Source organism: Artemia sp. Qi Xiang Cuo, chromosome 2 (assembly GCF_049724085.1).
Source record: "Artemia sp. Qi Xiang Cuo chromosome 2, ASM4972408v1, whole genome shotgun sequence".
Taxonomy (NCBI): Eukaryota; Metazoa; Arthropoda; class Branchiopoda; order Anostraca; family Artemiidae; genus Artemia; species Artemia sp. Qi Xiang Cuo.
In genome coordinates, this window is record NC_142795.1 from 71,448,206 (window position 1) to 71,468,396 (window position 20,191).

Below are 20,191 nucleotides of genomic sequence, written 5' to 3' on the forward strand. Positions count from 1 at the left end.
CATCGACTGTGCTGACGGGTCACTGGGTGTGCATCTATCAAACAAACAAGACGATCGAATTTGTTGATCCCATGTACCTATCCTATACATTCCACACACCTCACCCCATCATCTATTTTGAGTGCACTTTCAATAGTATTATTCAAAATCGAAAGAGGGTAAAGGATCTAACGACTAAAAGCTGTTGTCTCCATGTACTCCAATATTTTGTGTTCCAATGTCGTGGCTATACTTACAAGCAGTTTCTCCACATTTATGGTGACAATCTACGTCTGAACGACTTTCTAGTGGAAAATATCCTCTCAGACCTATATAGTATTGATTTTAGTGCCCTATGAGTAAAGTGCTTAAAAAATGTTTGTGAATTTGTTTATTAATAAAATGTATATATATATACAACAATGTCTATAAATGTTCACTTTAGATTTCTTCATCTTTGATGTATAGGCAACTATCGTGAACCACTAATGCCGATAAATCATTTGGATTCACTGTATATTGATCTTGATTGACTGCAAAGTCAGGGTCACATTTTCTACAGTACAATGTAACTTCACTCTTGTCATATCTCTTTGTATAGTCAATGATTCTATTTACATTCATATTATGAAATTCACGAGTTTCAATCTGTCTATTTGAAGCAATATCACATACAGTGTTTTCAAGTGGTGAATCACATTCCGTCACAGCCAAATAAAAATAGCTTGGTTTATAGTCATAGTAGGTGGTGTAAGCATAACGATGACGTAGAAACCAAATTGTCTTGTTACCCCAACAGTTGAGTCGCAGACCAGATTCTTCTTCCCAGAATAATTTAAATCCAGGAAGATACCAATCTCGTAGAAATAAACTAAAATCACGTTTGGGATTCTTTCCAATCATAGCGGGGTAAGTATTCTCCCACTGATCACATTTATCATAGTGATAATTGGAGCACAGGTGCCCTCTAGGATGAGAGTCACACACCTCCTCAAGACATGAATTACATCCTTTAATTTGTACTACATAGCCTCTATGTAATTTGCAAGGATTACATAATTTAAACTTTTCACTATAGTCATCAATAATTGTACAATTCTCACATTGATTCCAACTGCCAAGAGTGTACATGCACAATGGACATATATAGAACATTTTTCGGTTTCCAATGTCAACTCACTCATAGATAAGACGAAACTGATCCTCTTCGTTCGATAAATTCAACGAGATGGAAATGGGGGAGAGAGGAGTAGCTCTGTGACGTTAACTCTTTCGAATGATGGGGGAGCCATCTACATTGAATCCATTGGCAATGTTTTCAAAAGTATATCCACAATATGATTCTGCTTTGTTCCAATTAATATATCAATAAATTGACTATAAGCATTTGAATCACATTTTAAAAATTTCATACAATAGTCCAATGGGGGGGAATCACTCCTCATTATATTGTCAAGTGTTGCCCGACAAGAGAATATCCTGCGTTTAAGAGATAACTCGAGAAAATCATCATCCAAAATCAAATGTTTTTCCATAAACACTAGATTTGATCTAATTCTCTCTTTCTCAAATTTATTCATTTTTCGGTCCTTTCACTCTGACTGGTGACTCTAGACTGACCCTGATTCGTCAGCTCTAACCAGAAAAGCATGTACAATTAGTGATAGAGTTTATTGTCTTCAATATGTTTCACTAATGAACTTAAAGCACATTGAAGTCTATTCACATGTGCTATATCAACTTTTGCAGCGAAACATAATTGATCCTCCATTTTAAATTTGTTCAAGGATATTACATCTCTTGCATATACTGCATCCCATTCCAGACAAATCCGCGATCCTTTCGTGATTTCCATCGCAATGTTTGGTGCACTTGTACTATTATCATCAACTCCACTATCAACTTCTAATAGAGTAAACATTCCACTCATCGCCATCAACACAAATATATATCCAACTGAGTAAAGTCAAAACAGTTCTCACTCCATTGAATTCTATTCACAGACTAATAAAAATATAGCAAAAAAAAACCCGTTGCCTATATTCCCATCACAGCTAATATGTAAACAAGCCCACTGTTTGGCTGAGAAGGAGGATGTATCCGACTCGCTGATTGGCTCAGAAGGAAACACGTGATCTAACTGTTTCCGGGAAAGTCATAACATTTGGCTCGAGAAACAACATCAAATACTATTTCTGGATCATCCATAAAACAGACATGAAAAACATCAAATAAATCGAACAACACACAAACCATCCATGAAACAGACATGAATTGCTGTTGACATCCATAAATGTGACAAAATTCCTGTTTTTTCATTCTCACTGACAAAAACCATTAAACATCCATGAATTGCTGTTGACATCCATAAATGTGACAAAGTTCCTGTTTTTCCAATTCTCACTGACAAAAACCATAAAACATCCATAATTTGATGTTGACATCTGAGAAAAACATCAAATAAATCGAACAACACACATAACCATCCATGAAAACAACCATAAATGTGACAAAATTCATGGTTTTTCAAGTGAGAAAATTCCTGTTTTTTCATTCTCACTGAGAAAACCATAAACCACGTGGTGATCGTCGGAGTCGGACCCCCTCCTCTACTAATACTATATGTTAACATTGGGTAAAGTTCATAACTTTCAGCCCTCCCCCCGGAGACTCTGGGGGATTAAGTCATCCTAAAAGACATAGTTATCATATTTTCGACCATGCTGATGAAAATGGCTGTCTCAAAATTTTGATCGGGTGACTTTGGGAAAAAAATGAGCGTGGGAGGGGGCCTAGTTGCCCTCCAATCTTTTTGGTCACTTAGAGAGGGCACTAGAACTTTTAATTTCCCTTTGAATGAGCCCTTCCACGATATTCTAGGACCACTGGGTCAATACAATCACCCCTGGGAAAAAAAAACAAAAAAACAAACAAATAAACAAGCATCAGTGATCTTTCTTCTGGCAAAAAATACAGAATTCCACATTTTGTAGATAGGAGCTTGAAACCTCCGCAGTAGGGTTCTCTGATACGCTGAATATGATGCTGTGGTTTTCATTAGGGTTCTATAACTTTTAGGGGGTCTTTTTCCCTTTTTTCGAAAATAAGCCAAATTTTCTCAGGCGCTTAACTTTTGATAGGTAGAACTAAACTTGATGAAACTTATATATTTGAAATCAGCATTAAAATCACATTCTTTTGATGTATCTATTGGTATCAAAATTCCGTTTTCTACAGTTTCTGTTACCATTGAGCCGGTCGCTCCTTACTTACAGTTCGTTACCACGAACTGTTTGATTGTAGTTTTATTTTTGTCTCATCCATGAACTGTCAGTGAATAGTCAAACAATTTTTAGGGGGTATGCGGCCAGCCAAAAAAAAAAAGCAACCCTTTAGCTCTAGGACTGGTAATTGTATTTACAATTTAGCTATATTTTAATTAGTACCGGTAACTGAGATGGGGTACCTAAATTGTTTCTTGGGTAAAAAGGGGTACAGTGTCTAAATAAGCTTGAGAACCACTGAACTATACTAATGAAGCATTATGAAACTTATAATTTTCAAATTATACGTCTGTTCTTGTTTATTACAAATCCAATAGCATCCATGTTTTGAACCTAGATATAGTGTCAGAGCTACTTCATATATTGTTTTTAGGGACTCAAGTGGCTTTCGAAAACAATTTTGAGTGATTCCCAAGCCTTTACGACCGAATTTTTCATAGTGATTCAAAAGTTGGTTACTTTTTACATTGTCCCTATACTTAGTTCGATATCTATCTTGCATATAATTTTTAGCGTTTCAAGGAAGTCTCAAACACATTTTTGAATTATTCCTATGCCTTTACTTCTCTTTTTTCCCCTATCGATTCAAAAGCTAGCTACTTTCTACATTACGGCAGTATTTGTAGTTCTATCTCACCCAAGACTGTCACCCTAAACTTATTCAGTTAAATAGACCAAGAAAATTCATGGCTGAATTCTGTGGGAACTGATACTATCCTTTGGAGTTTCTATCGGTGATAGCGGTTTCTGAGGAGGGTAATGGAGCTTGAATAAGATTAGAGAATGAGTAAGCGTTCCAAAACCGTCATCTTTCTCCGGAATATGTTAGAAGGATGGACAAATAATTCACTTTTTGTGAATAAAAACTATGTTTCATTCATCAGCCTTTCTTCTGCCTTATTCTACATCAAATCCGTCATGGTAATGATCTGTAAGTGATGAAAAACCTGTGTAAATATTAACCAAAGTTATTTTAAGAATATTTCCGGGTTTTAGAAGGGAGGAGGAATGCCCTCTGAAATTAGTGTAATCTTAATTAAAATTATGCCGTCTAGGTTTACATATCTGGGCATCCTCAAAGAAGTATTTCAGTCTTCTTTATATGAAAATATTAAATTTTGTACTAGTGTTCAAGGAAGGTTAAGAACAAGTGTTTATTTAATCCCCCCCCCTCAGGGATAATCGTAATAAATAAGTGATTATAAAATATTGAAAGTTGTGTCATTTCAGCATATATTTTTAGTTCTAGCACTAAACTTAAATAATAATTAAATTAAAAAAAAGTTTTTTACACTGAAAGCAAGGAGCATCATTAAAACTAAAACGAACAGAAATTATTATGTATATGACGGGGGTTGCCCCCTATTCAATACCTCACTCTTCACGCTAAATTGTTTAGTAATTTAAAAAATAATGTCTTATTGTTCTAATTAAACCACCCTTGTATTACAGAGTCGTTCTAGTCGTTCATTACCCCGAACTGTTTGTTAGATAAAATCCCACAGTAAATCGCAGTTTTCAGCCATTTTTTGCCTTATAACGAGAATGTCATGCTAAAGTTGAGGAGGTGATGCTAGCTAACGAGAATATCAATCAAGCGGGTAGCTTTTCTTGTCTGGATTATGTTACTAGTAAGGATGTTGAATGAAGTGAAGATGTAAAAAGTAGAATATTCAAAACCAAAGTTTAGCTTGGACTTTTACTGAAAGCATTATAGAATGTAAAAAATGTAGCCGATTGATAATCAGGAGTGTCCAATTTGGATATTCGACACTCCTGGCATCCTCGCTTTTACTTATGCTAATCCTTGTTCGGTTTAAATATTGATGTCCACACATTCATTGCCGTATCCAGGATTTTTTCGATGGGGTTATTTTTCCGGGGAAGGTGGGGGGGGTGGTACAAAAGAAATAAAAAAAATGTTTATATGCATTTTGTTACGTTTTTACGAGTCGGAAAAACATTGGGGGGGGGGGGTGAATTCAAACCCCATAGCCCCCCTTGAATATGGCCTTGAAATACTCACTGTCTTCAAAATTGTTGTTTACAAGTTGTTCTCCGGATTTAAGGAACGTCTAAAGCTCATCCCTTTCCCTTATAAGCCCTCTACCGAGCAATACTACAAATGTTTATATATTCCTACCAACGTCAGAAATTTTGCTTACCTCAAACAAGCTTTTTTTTGAATTTACATTCTCTCTATTGTTTTAGTCTTGGGATTTAGTCTTTGAATATTGGACGTCTGTAAAGCATGATAAGAGAAGACTGCAATAAAACAAGATTAGTATAAAAGTGTCAGTAATATCATGACTTACAGCGTTCCGTTGCCTAGACCTGGAGGAACGTCTAGGGCATAGAATTTTTTCTTGTTTTAAACTTATTTACAGGGAGCCAAAGCTAAAATCCCAAAAGATAACTTATATTACGGATAGAAAAGTCAATAGTTTTCATTCTGGGTAAATAAGACTGCCATAATAAATCTTTAACTTACTATTTTAGGCTATAAGGATGGTGCGTTCAAGTGCACCGAATTCTGAGAGGGAATCTGGGATAATTTCCATACCAGCATCCGACAAACCACACAAGTGTTGCGGATGTGGAAAGATCATTGCTGACAGGTTTCTGCTTCAGGTAATTAACGCAAAATTCGGTGCGTTACCTTACTCTTTTTTTCATTTAGTTCACTGTTTATTGACAGAAACCAAAGAATAGGGGAAACTGTGAGAGTGAAAACTGGGGCTAGTTTTCGAAAAGGAAAATCACCAGCGCCATCTAGCTTTTGGCGATTTTTTTTTACCCAAAATTGCTGCATATTTGTATTTTCAAATACTTGGAAATGCAGGAAAGGATAAAGAAAGAAGGTTTTGTCACTAGTTGGCTTGCCAGCTTACAGTCAACTAGCCTAATTAACCTTCCAAAAATTTCCCTAAGCTGGCCTAGCTTTACTTAGTGCAGACGGAATTTTCGCTTAAATCATTCTTTAAAATAAAAAGATACTGATAAATGACCACTCAGAGATAAGTCTCAGCTCTAATACTATTGCAATCCAGATTAATCACGCAAAATATGGAATCTTTTATTTTTAAATGAAGTCACCAGACCCTACACTGTATGTGCAATGGCGTCGATTCGCGAAAATTATGGGGTAGACAAAATGTACTTTTTAAAATGTGCAGTGAGCTATTTTTTTTCAAAATTCTCTATGGAAATACAAAACAGGTATTTAACTTTCTTTTTTTAAAATAGTTTATGTGAGAGTTCTTCAGTAAATCGTTCCGCAAAGTGATAGTTTTCAAAATCAATGAACCCGTGGAATGGAATTTTTTCAGATATGCCTGCTCAAATAATTTATGTGGAACAACTCAGGGGGGACACTTTAAGCTACCTGGCACATATATCAGAACGCCACGCCGGTAAAGCAGTTCCGCCAAACTTGATACAGTTTCTGCCACGCTTATTCCAGTTTCCACCCGCATTGGCACAGTTTGCGCCAACTTGGTTTACTTACGTCACGCTTGGTACGTACCACCTGGTGTACGTGATTCCTAAAAGTGGACACCCCCTTATTACAACTGCAAGAAAAATGCTTTGGAGGTTCGTTCTAGTCTGCTGCGTACGGTCATACACGTTCCTTCAAACGCAATAATTATGAATAATTATGTCCAAAACTGACAGTCACCATGTCGAGACAATCCTTGAGTTTGTTTTAGTATGGCACCATACGAATGGAGTTGCTTAGTTTTGTCATGTCATCCATCACCTGACCACAGCTGTCAACTGTTGCCGGTTTCGAGTCATCAACAGAAGTAAAATAGATTGAATAGGGCACCTTGGTGGATGTAGAAATTTTCTTAGGGTTTTCCTGAGAAATTTTCTACGAAGAGGAAGGTCCATGAAGGTTTGAATAAAAATTTGGTATTAAAAATCTCTAAGATAACATAACATATCCATGGTCAAACCTTAAGTTCATAATAAATACGTTTTTAAATATGAATAAAATGATTAAAACAATTTAGAATAGTTGCAGAATATTATGCAAAGAGTGGATGGACAAATACATTGCTAGGGCACGGCGGAGGAGAAGTGCGTGCCAACGTCTTTAGCTCAGACAGCTTAAGGCTTATGTTTCCTCTGAAACGTGCAACTTCACAACAAGTCTACACTACACCTGTAACTTGCATTGAAAGGACATCATATCTTTGGATTCAGTAGTTCTATATTTATTGTTTACCGAGCCAGAATTATGATATTGTATAGTCTTTTTCTTAGAGAATGATCTGAACACACTTGAAAAACAGAAGAATTTTTCTATTTTTCCATGTTATTTGTCTGTTTTCAACATATTTTTCAATCTATAGAAAAACCAGTGCAACTTTCAAAAATGTAATTTTGTAGACAGGTAAATCTGAATCTCAGTTATTGAAGGATAAGGGAATTGTCGTTTACAGTGGAACATTGTCTGTGAGCCAAGCTTTCTTATTCTCATGTAGTACTACTAAGTGAGACATTAAAATGAAAAAAAAATGCATCAAAGTAACTAATAATACAAACACGACGAAATTCAATGGTTCATTGGAAGATTGATATCGTTCCTAGAGTGTTAGCTGTTTAGTCTAGTTTTTTATTCGTTTATAAAAGTTTCCGGATGCGAAGACGAAAAATACGGGCTTTTTCATTCATTTTGCTGATAAGATGAATACAGACAGCACAATATTGTTAAGTTACATGCTAATTTTGAATGATGTTACTCTTTTTCCCAATGGCCCAAAAAACTAAATTGCTGTTAATTATCAGCAGTAAGTGTGTGATTCCATGCCCTAGTGCAGGTATTAGTGGGGACTAGTGAGGACTAGAAACTAAGGCCACAATATTATTATCCCTTATTGTTATGTTAATATATTAAAAATGCAGAACAAAATAAGCATAATAATGGCAGGTATCAAAATACAATAGTCAAAATTGCATGCTCGCGTTTCGTCAGCAATTAAGATGCAAGAAGGTATATCAAGGGTAAAGGATTGGTTTTTTGTTTTATAAAGTAAAAACAAACATTTAGAATGATTTGAGAAACTAATATACGTTTTAAATAACAAACTGGTATGTTTACTTGAGATTTAAGACAATTTTAGCGGGAAGCCGTCCTAGCCAAGTGGATTGGCGTGCTGGATTTAGGATTCTTTGACCGAGAGGGCAAGGATTCAAATCCTAGTGTACCCAATTATTTGGTTTGGGACGGGAGTCATTGGCGTGACTCTGTAAGCTCAGCCAGAGTCGACCCTGCTCTAAATGGTACCTGGAGAAATGGGGAATGTAAACAAGATAGGGTGTGTGAAAGCACAGGATGGTTGGTCCCCAACCCCGCATTGAGCTTCCTGGCTGAAGGGCCAAGAAATGGAGATCAGCACTGCCGGTAGGGACTGTAAAGTCCAATGCCGTATTCTTTACCTTTACACTTGAGGGGATTCAATGTTAAAAGAAAGAGGAGGGAGGGAGCAAATCTTATTAATGTGCCAATGCTTACTTGATCGATTTAATGCTGACAAGCAACAAGTTCTAAACGAGTACCAATAAGAATTTGAAATCACACAACCTGGCACTTCATTTTAAATATTAAAATTTGATATGGGATTAAACCCGAATGTATTAAACAAACTTAGCCCACCTTCCTCCTGAACTTACATTATTAAGACTAGTGTTCAGGCTTGATTAGCAGCAGATAACAAAGTAACGTTTTTCTGGTCATATTTCCAGGAGATAGGGGATCAACTTTGGAATGGGGATTGTTCAAAATCCGCTTTCTACCTGCAGGTAAAAATCCAAAAGCTCACTTTTTAGGGGGTACGGGTAGTTGCGTATTTTTCTCCTTTGAGAAGGGTGATTTCACACTTAAATCCTGCATCATTTGATCCTAAATATTGCCACTGCCAAAATAGATCCACTGGCGAAGCTATTTAAAGGGTCCATTTTAATTGGCTTTAAAATTTCCACAATTCCAATTTCAAATTAAGTTTTTCGAAGACTCCGGTGATATGCCGACACCGTTTCCGAAATTAATCCTATTGAAAAAATCTATCAAATCTCCCAATTTGGACCATAAAACTTTCAGTCTTGTTAAGACAGGAAAATCTATAATTTAAAAATTTTAATTTTCTCAAGCCCTGGACCAAAATTTAATAAAAGAAGGTTATATCCCCAAGTTTGGCGTCACAGTTTCATATTTAACACAATTAAAGTCTCCCTACCTCCCATTTCTTTTGGTTTATTTACGTTCGCTTCCCTCTTATTAAATTTCACATTTCATGATGTTCTTTGGGTGAGTCCTGGGCTGGAAATTTAATTTCTCGCTTTATTAATATTTACAGGAAGTTAATAGAAATTCAGATGAGATTTGTGGTGGTAATTGTTTCTTTGTATTGTTGATAATTGAAATTCATTAATTGATCCGCCTCTTCGCAGTCCTTTGAATGACCAGGAAATTACTTGATGTTTTATTTAATTATTTCTTAACATGGAAGGATATGCCCACCAAGCTGTATAATAAACTAATTAAAATAAATTAAGCCAAACTCATTAAAATTTTAATAAGACAAAGTAGTAAAAAATTATTCATCTATTGTTCTAAATGTCGGAAAATTCTTTCTAAAGCAACATGATACAGTCTACCGGCACTGTAGTGTTTCTTAACCAATGAATAACTGGGATTTGAAGGCCAGATCCTTCCTTAGACTTTAGTTCTTCCAGTGGGTCTAGAGGCACACAGGGCATCAGTAAATAGCCTCCAATCTTCCCTCAAGTGGTCCGCTGCTTAGATGTCCTCCCCCTCTGGGGTGAGACTCGACTAGAGGGTTCTTCTGTCAGGTTCGTACTTCCCACATTTGGTGAAGAGGATGAGTTTAGGACCTCTCAGTTCAGTACTAAGTAGACAATATGGCGATGTCTACTTAGCGGAGCGGCGCCAAAAACCGTTAAAAACCAGTGACTTGAACAAAAACTAATCGAAAAATCTGGAGATTAACGTTTACGTAAGGCCATCTGGCTTTGGTGTGTATGCAATTGCTTAACGGAGACGTTACATTCAACACTGCTACATAGTTTTCTCAAAGCAAACATAGTAACTTTTTTTAAGGGATAGTAAGATGGCTGAATCCCACGGTCTCCCCCTTGTTTTAAATTGAAGTTTTTTTTTCTTTGCGATATTAAATTGACGTAATATAGTTCGTTTGAGAGTAGAACCAGAGATAGAAATAAAGAGGAAAAGTACCCCTTTGAAGCATCATATCTTCCCCCCACATTTCCCCCCTCTCTAGAATTTGTCTTATCTACAGGTTTTTCTTTCATAAGTAAAAAAGAAGCTGTGCCAGAGAGGATATTTGAGAATATTAAGCACTGAAACTTGTTTTCTGTTTTGTTAATCTTTCTGGAGTTTTCGGAGAAATTTTTCACATGCGAAACTTTCTGTATTTTCCTATTTTTTCATGTATTCTTTTGTTCTATTTATTCTCATATATTGTGTTTCTATTCTCATATATTATATTTCTTTTCATATGAAAAATTAATCACGTAATCATCGGTAGGAAGCTAGAACTTAAAGAGAGGGGGTGGGGGTAGATGATTTTCAAAGGAGATTCTGATACGCGCAAAACTGATATGCGCGTAAGGAAGGCCTGGGCTTTAGTCCTCCAATAAGTCCCATGATTAGTGATTTTTCCTCCCAATTTAGATGTGAAGTGTCTGTTTTGAAGAATTTGAATCCCTTAGATCTTCCTCCCTCTCTCTACTCAAAATAAAATCTAGAGTGAGTACTCATTCTGCGAATTACGTTCTTAGGTTCAAAAATCCCTATTTTCGTGTATTTTTTGCAAAATTATTCCCTAGGATCGTAGATGTATATGTAAAAAATTCTTCATGCTTCTCATCGCAAACACTCCTTGCAACCTTTAATTTTACAGGCTTTGGATGGCTACTGGCATGAAGACTGTTTAAAATGTGGATGTTGCGACTGTCGCCTTGGAGAAGTTGGGTCTACGTTATTCACTCGAGCCAATTTGATATTGTGTCGAAGGGATTATCTAAGGTAAGATTCGTTTTCCAAGTTTAAGCGAAAAGGTGTGGTATACCATTTATATTTATCTTCTATTGAAATAAACAGTATGAATTCGGACATGCTATTGGATCGAGACAAATAAACAACAAACATAACTGTATGCTGTATAGGCCTTTACAGTGATTAAATAAAAACAACATTCATTTTCAGTTGAATGTAAGGAGCAACATTGAAAATTAAAACGAACAGAAATTATCCCGTATATGAGTGGGGGCTTTCTCCTCCTCAATACCCTTCTCTTCACACTAAAGTTTTAAAGCAACTTTAAAAAAGTCCCCTATTCCAATTAAACACTCCTTGTGTTTCAGTAGTCGTTCTTTGAGAAATGGGACAGAAGACCTAGCTTTAGCGTAAATAGTGGGGTATTGAGAAGGAAGCCCCCCTCTAATACGGAACAATTTCTATTCGATTTAAGTTTTAATTTTTCTCCTTACTTTTAGTTGAAAAAAACTTGGTATTGGTTAACACCAATACCAAGGTGACTTCTCGGAAACTTATTAATAAAAAAAAAGCTTTTTTCAGCTGAAAGTAAGGAGCAACATCAAAACTTAAAACGAACAGAAATTATTAATTATATGAGGGGGGTTGCCCAAGGCCTTATCCAGGTGGGTTATCCGGTTTGAACTCCCCCCCCCCCCAGAAATATTTGTTTGACTCGTAAAAACGTAACAAAAGTGGACATAAACAAACTGTGTATGCGTTTTTTTAGGTTTTTTATGTAACCCCCCTCCCTAAAAACAATTTATAAAACCCCCCCCCCCCCCTCCGAACAAAATCCTGGATGCGCTTCTGGGGTTGCCCCCCTTCTCAATACCTTGCTCTTTGCGCTAAAGTATTTCTGAACTTAAAAAAAACTTATTATTCTAATTAAATGGTCCTTGTTTTTCAGGAGTCGTTTTTAAAGAATCGGGACAAAAATTAAAACTTTGGCGTAAAGAGTGAGGTATTGAGAAGGGGCAGACCCCCTCATATAATTAATAATTTCTGTTCGTTTTAAGTTTTGATGTTGCTCCTTACTTTCAGGAGAAAAAAACTTGTTTTTTTTATTTAATTTCTGATCGTTTTTAAATAATGCCGGGAAATCCGGCTTATCCTCCATTAAAAATGCCCTCTCTCCAAGGACAATCACTCCATGGAAAGTTATTGCCACGAAAAATCTGCGCCCCCCGCCAGGAAAATTTCTCCCAGACAATTCAATTCTAGCTGAAAGTTTCCCCCGAAAAATTTCTTCGAGACGGTTCTAGGTGAATTTCTTTTCTTATTGCACTTTCATTTGGAAAAGACTTACATTTGAAAAGATTTTGTTTAAAATCATTCTGGAAATCCCCTCCTGTGGAAAAGTTTTCCGTACATACCCCGCTTCCTAGTAGAAAGTTGCTCCCGTAAAAAATCCCTCCTCTAGATATTCTAGACAACTCCAACCTGGTAATAATTTCCCCCCAGACAATTATTCTTAACATCACCACTTGTAAAATTGATTCGGCAAAGAGGAAGTAAGACTAATAAAAAGAAATTCATATATGAATTCTGACAAATTCCCCCAGTGTAAAATTAGCCCTGTAAAGTTCACCCCCAGGAAACTTCCTTCCCCAGGGAAAATTCTCTCCGTGGAAAATCCCCCAGCAGAAAATACCCCCCCCCCCTGTATCCAAAAAATGTATGCATACTTCCCAATATTAAATACTATACGTTAACAATGGGCAAATTTTATAACTTAAAGACCTTTCCCTAGGGGCTGTGGAAGGTCATGTTTTCTCCAAAGGTATAGTTATTGGACAGTTAAACTATGCTGAACAAAATGACTATTTCAAAATTTTGATCGGACGACTTCGAGGAAAAAGGGGTTGGGAGGGGGTCTAGTTGCCCTCCAATTTTTTTGTTCACTTAAAAAAGGGCACTAGAACTCTTAATTTACGTTTGAATGAGCCCTTTCCCGACATTCTAGAGCTATTGGTTCGATACGATTACCCCTGGGGAAAAACAACAAACAAACAAGTAAACACGCATCTTTGATCTTTCTTCGGGATAAAAAAAAAAATTACAAAATTCTACATTTTTGAAGATGGGAGCTTGAAACTTCAATAAGGGGGTTCTTGCATACGCTGAATGTGATGATGTGGTTTTCATTAATATCCCTTGTCTCTTAGGGGGTGTTTCCCTCCTTTTTGAAAATCAAACAAATTTTCTCAGGTGCTTAGCTTTTGAAGGGTAACACTATACTTAATGAATTTTATATATTTGGAATCAGCAAAACAAGCCAACTTCTTCGATGTATCAATTGACATCAAAATTCTATTTTTTAGAGTTCGGTTACTATTGAGCCGTGTCGCTCCTTACTTACAGTTCGTTACCACGAACTTTTTGATAATCAGATAGCAAGTGGCTATACTTGGTTAAGACTTCGCGTCCAAATCCTTGCGCCGTTGCGTAGTACTTTTTTGGGAGAAGGGATTAATTTTAGGAATATTCTATTAGAGAAGAGAATAGACAAAATGACATTTGTGATAATTTTGGAATATCATGAAAATAGGGGTATGCAGGGGCAGATCTAGAGCAAAATCTTGGGAGAGGCCCAATCTGACAAGGGCACCTATGAGCAAAATCTTTGGGGGCCCAATGTGACAAAGATGCCGATAATTGACCAAATTGACAAATTTATTAAAAAAAAAGTAGAAAAAGAAGAAAAAACAGGATAAGAGGGCACCAGAAAAAATCTTGGGGGGGGGGGGGGGTTCCTTCCCGGCCCCCCCCCCCTGGATCCGCCAGTTAGGGTATGTATCTTGGTAGACCGCACAGTCATTAAAAAATATTCCCCCATCCCAATGGACATCCTGCCCCCATCTCTGTCGATGGTACAATTAAATTATTCTGACGAAATGCCTCTTAAACTACTTTCATGAAAAAAAGCATTTTTGAGCGGATTGCTGCTTCCCATATCAAATAGCTACTTAAAGCTTTCTTCTAAAGCTGTCTTTTTTTTTAATCTAGAAAAGTGCATTATCAAAGATGGGGAAAAAAGGCTTTGTACACTTGGAAAAATGAGATCATCCTCCTGTTTTTATATGCAAATATTTGAAAGCTCTCTACTGTCAACAGAAGTGATAAAAGCGACGTTTGAATGTCCCTTCATTCAAATAATAGTGTGCATACATAGACTCGTATTTGCAGTTGTGATAAGAATGAACATGCAGGATTTAAAGGATTGGTATAGACTTGCTAATGACCAAGACAGCTTTTCCCGTGGTAATTAACGATATTTAAACAGCAAACATACTATTAGCTAAAGGATATGGCTCGTTTGAGAAATCTTGTCAACCAGATGTGAAGTGAGAAACTGGTATCGCGAGAAGCCTCATTCGAACAGAAATTAAAAGTTCTAGTGTCCTTTTTAAGTAACCAAAAAACAGAAGGGCGACTAGGCCCCTCCCACGCTCATTTTTTCCCAAAGTCACCCGATCAAAATTTTGAGATAGCCATTTTGTTCAGCATAGTCGAAAAATCTAATAACTATGTCTTTGAGGATTACTTAATCCCCCACAGTCCCCAGGGGAGGGGCTGCAAGTTTTGAACTTTGCCCATTGTTTACATAGAGTATTGGTTATTGGGAAGTATGAAGACGTTTTCAGGGGGATTTTTTTCTAGTGGGGGAGGAGGTTACGTGGGAGGATCTTTCTATGGAGGAATTTTTCAAGGGGGAAGGGAATTTTCAATGGAGGGGGTGCCAGATTTCCCAGCAATATTTACAAAACGATCAGAAATGAAATTAAAAAACAAGGAGCAACATTAAAACTTAAAACGAACAGAAATTATTATGTATGTGAGGGTGTTCGCCCCCTAGTCAATACCTCGCTCATTACGCTAAAGTTTTTTTTTAGCACTATCAAAAACGGCCTTTGTGATTCATGGGTCATTCTTATAGAATTGAAACAAAATTTGAACTTTAGCGCAAAGAGCGAGGTTTTGACTAGGGGGTGAACCCCCTCATATACATAATTATTTCTGTTCGTTTCAAGTTTTAATGTTTCTCCTTACTTTCAGTTGAAAAAGCTTGTTTTTTTATTTGATACTTATACAGAACGAAATAATTACTTCCAGGTCGCAGATAAAATCAATCGACCGAAGTCTGTCTCCTATTAAAGTGAAGAGTAATAGTACCAAAGTTTATCAAAATAAAATATATCCCCCCCCCTGGACTATTCTTAAGACTGTTAATACATGGTCACCACGATTTTCTAAGATTTTTCATGTGGTTGTGGAAGTTTGTTTTTGTCAGTGTTGCCTAGTTGAGCATTAAAAAGGAATAAGCAAAACTCATATGCCAAATTTTATAAGTTTTGTCCATGAAAATTCAAACATTAACAATTCGGTGATTTCCAAAGACAACTACAGCTTCAAAAGCTAGGCTTTGTTAAGTTGTTGGGTGATAAAAGTGTTTGGCTTGTTTTTTTGTTGATTTCACACCCCCAGTTTTTTTTTTTTTTTTTTTTTTTTTTTTTTTTTTTTTTTTTGCCACTAATAGCAGTATCTGTGCACAATAGCATACGGTGTTTTTTTTCTTATTAAAAGGTTATTAAAATTTCCATTTGACCAATTCAAACTATCGAATTTCATTTTACTGTCCTTGGCAGGCTACTGAAACAGCAAGACGGGCTATTCTACTAATTTCGGCTCAAAACTTTATAAGAAACATAGTATCAAACGATATCAAACTCTAGACAATTTGATAATGTCACAAACAATTTCAGAGAACATAGTATGTAATGTAAGTTGATCCGTCCGTATTAATCAGAAACACCAATTCACAACTTCCCGTCATAATCAGACCCACATGAAATTCAATCTCTACTAGACAAAATTTTCAATTAGGACCAAGCCCTGATATAAAAATTGGCCAAGCTATTATTGAAAGGAAATTTGAAATATAAGCCTGGGTTACTATTAATTATTTTAATTGAAAAAAAGAGAACTGGACTGCGAGTTTTGTTACGGAACTTAATATATGAAAGTCACCAGTTACCACAACAAGGGTCTATGAAAAAAAAAATCATTTTAGTTGGCAGAGAAGGGTCTTTTTTCAAGAGCATGTTTCCCTCTAAAGTCAAGGAGCAACTCAGTTGGCACCCCTCTCCCTGCTATCACCCAACAATAAAAAGTTTGAAGGCATTAATTCCCAAAACAGGGAAAGTTGGTTTAAAAAAATTTTTCAAGATATAAGCTTTTTTAAAAATATATTTAATATTTAGTCACATTGAAGTATTTTTGATCTTTTTCACGTTTTTTTTTTCTTGACCGAATTGTTCAAGTTTTTATATTCCATTTGCTATTTCTTTTGTACCAAGGAAGGCTGAGCGGAGGTTTAGACCGAATTATTTGCATTATTTTCTGATTTTTAGCGGCTTAAAATTTGTAATTTTTATTGTTTCTACCTTTAATCCCATTATAACACTTGCGTCTTTTCTGACATATAGTCTGTATTCTGTATTCTTATTCTGTATAAAGAGATAATGTATTCTTTTAAATACTACGCAGCTTTCTTTTATACTTTTTATTATATATGATTAAAATATGATTTAAATTCTGATAAAAATCTGAATCATCCTTTGCATATCGTATTCGACAACCATGGACTAGAACTGTGTTTTCATAGAATTGCTAATAGAATTGGTAACGAAGTCAGCAAAAAATTCTTTTACTAGCATTCTATAAATGAGTTACAAATCATATTAGTAATATAAGAATTTTTTTTCGACGACTCAATAAGAAAAGATTGCTTCCATGAAAGACAAACCTCCGCTGAGATCATAAAAACTTTGATAAATGAGCTAGGCTTGGATCACGGATAGAATTGCAATATCCATGATAGGAAATGAAATCGATTGGACTATCTCATACTGAGCTGAGAAAAAAAAACGTATCAGTAGTAATTAACATTTGGCTATTAAATAAAGTGGTATTAACTTTTTTTTCTGTATGGTCTGCTATTTGATATCATGTGATATATCTTGTATCATCACTAAGTAAGGTAGTAGTTTGGAATTTATAAGGAGGTGGAATGTTTTCCTTTATAATTAAACTCGACATCGTATGCATCGACGGAAAAGCGTTATTGTCCAGGATTGTGATTCTTGACGTGGTATACGACCGTTAGGAGAGTAATTACTTTTTGAAGAAGACGATTTGAGAAATGTCTAGGTGAAGTTGGTGTCTTTTCAGGTTACCTCAACGCCAGGGGCTTGCTCATGAGGGGAAGAGTACCGGGTTTGATCCCCCCCCCAGAAATATTACTCCAACTTGTAAATTGATTTTGAAATGCAGGTAAAAAAGAACTTTAAACCCCTTCCCCTGAGCAAAAATCTTCAGTACAGCCCTTTTCTACGTCATTAGCAACTCTCTTCTGGAACAATGATAATTTTTGTCTAGTGAAGGGGGGATGGTGAATAAAACCATTAATCGAAAGCAAGGTACCGCCCGTCTTACGCAAAGTAGTAATGGTAAACCTAGTTTTAAAGTTTGGCTACTGAGGAATGGGGGTTTAACGGGTTCATCGTATCTCTGAGTTTTCTGAAGTAAAACATTTCATTGATGTAATTCACTGATTTAGATTTGACTGTAACGTGCAACTGGTTATTTGATTTCTTGTGAAACTCACAAAAAACAATTAGGACTATTACTGAAAGAATGTTGAGTTGACGTTTGCTCAACGTAGCTGATGTTTTTTCTTAACGATCCCTTAGAAATTCCCACTAGAACGTTCGTTGATGCTTGCTTACATGTAGTATGGTTTCATGCTATTGTAAGTATGTACTTACAAGCACTAGAATTAATTGAATAAATTATAGAGGAATGAAAGCTTATTTAGACCTTGAATAATAAATCAATTACAAATATATATATGTATATATATATATATATATATATATATATATATATATATATATATATATATATATATATATATATATATATATATATATATATATATATATATATATATATATATATATATATATATATATATATATATATATATATATATATTTCTAACATTTTATTTTTATCCCCTGAAACTGTTTTTAGTTGGGAATCCTGCGCATTTTTGCCGTATTGATGTAATATGGCACTGGCCTTTGAGAAAAATTTTTAGGCGAAATACTTGATTAATAGGCAATTTTTAAGTTGCCAAAAGCTTAAGAGATATACACCTTTTTGTTTCATCGAATAGCTTCTCAGTGGGATAAGACCCAAAATGACATCGACAAGCGTTCAAATAAAACTCCAATGGATATTTCCACTAAAAAGTAAGATCAGGCAAACCTGAAAAGAAGAAATATTCATTAAAGAGTTTTAAGAGAATATTTAATGAATAAAGATTAAGAGCAAATTAATATCGACTGAATAAATATAACCAATCTCACCGTCTGAATACATAGCTGCTCAAAATATATATATATATATATATATATATATATATATATATATATATATATATATATATATATATATATATATATATATATATATATATATATATATATATATATATATATATATATATATACATATATATATACATATATATACATATATATATATATATATATATATATATATATATATATATATATATATATATATATATATATATATATATATATATATATATATATATATATATATATATATATATATATATAAATATATATATATATATTTATATATATATATATATATATATATATATATATATATATATATATATATATATATATATATATATATATATATATATATATATATATATATATATATATATATATATATATATATATATATATGTTAGTGTTACATAACTGCTTTTTCTTCCTAACCAACTCAAATTTATCGAACACTAGCAAGTAAAAGCAGCAGCGATTAATATCTCATCGTTTAGCATACTGAAGAAGTCTGATTGTCAGAAGACGCCTAGATTTTTCGTAGCCTAAATTTTTGTGAAATGACAACTATTAACAACAATGACGTTGGCATTTTATTTTCCACTGAACTTCCTTATCCACTAGGCAAGATTACTTGTCATTGGAGTTTCAAAAGTAATAAGGACCCGAGGTTAGAAGAATCATCTTAATGGCCAGGATGACTTACGCCTCCTAATCCTGGAAAAAAGCAAGCCAAGCAAGGAATACAGCTGATATCATATTCTTTTCAGTTTGCTAATGTTCTAGCCTACCTTGGACATTGGACAGATTCCGTCTCTAAGAAAAGAAAACTCGAAAAACTCAATCGAGCAATACTCAACCCAAACAAAGTTTAACTCTCACGATACTCAACCAATTCCAAATGCCCTCCTCCCTGCAGTAAAAGTCTACCGAGCTGAACTCAACCCGGCAAGACCCAACCTAAGGAAAAGGTAATTTAAAAAAAACTCATCCCAAACAGTTTTAACCAAACAAAGCTCAAATTCTACAAATTCAAATGAAACCCACGAAAAATTTAACCAGTGTTCCTTGTTCATGTAACCTTGTTCATTTAACCTTGTTCATGTAAAATTTGCCTCAGCAAAATCTACGGAGAAAGATCACCTACATAGACTATAAGAGTAGGTTCAAGAATTCAATTATCATTAATGCGCGTTAATTATTTGCTAGCACCTTCAAAATAAACTGGCCGGTAAACAACAACTTTATTCCCTAGAACGAATATAAGCATGAAAGGGCTAACCTCGTAGTCCTTGTCCACTTATAGTAACTTACGCCTTTCCTGTTTTCTGCTATTCAATGTTAGTATTACGTTCAGGGTTGTTGGGTGTTTTTCAGTTCTATTCGCAAAG

The 20,191-nt window shown here is 35.1% G+C and overlaps 1 protein-coding gene across 5 annotated transcripts in view; it reads left to right on the plus strand.

Moving 5' to 3' along the window:
- Window positions 1-20,191, plus strand: part of Bx (LIM domain-containing protein Beadex) — an 83,666-nt gene that overhangs the window by 44,017 nt on the left and 19,458 nt on the right. For all 5 annotated transcript variants that reach the window (XM_089103029.1, XM_089103005.1, XM_089103013.1 and 2 more), the window contains exons 2-3: window positions 5,763-5,894; window positions 11,213-11,337. In XM_089103029.1, the coding sequence (XP_088959155.1) occupies window positions 5,772-5,894; window positions 11,213-11,337 (248 nt within the window). In that variant the 5' untranslated portion in view covers window positions 5,763-5,771. The remainder of the gene's footprint in view (window positions 1-5,762; window positions 5,895-11,212; window positions 11,338-20,191) is intronic.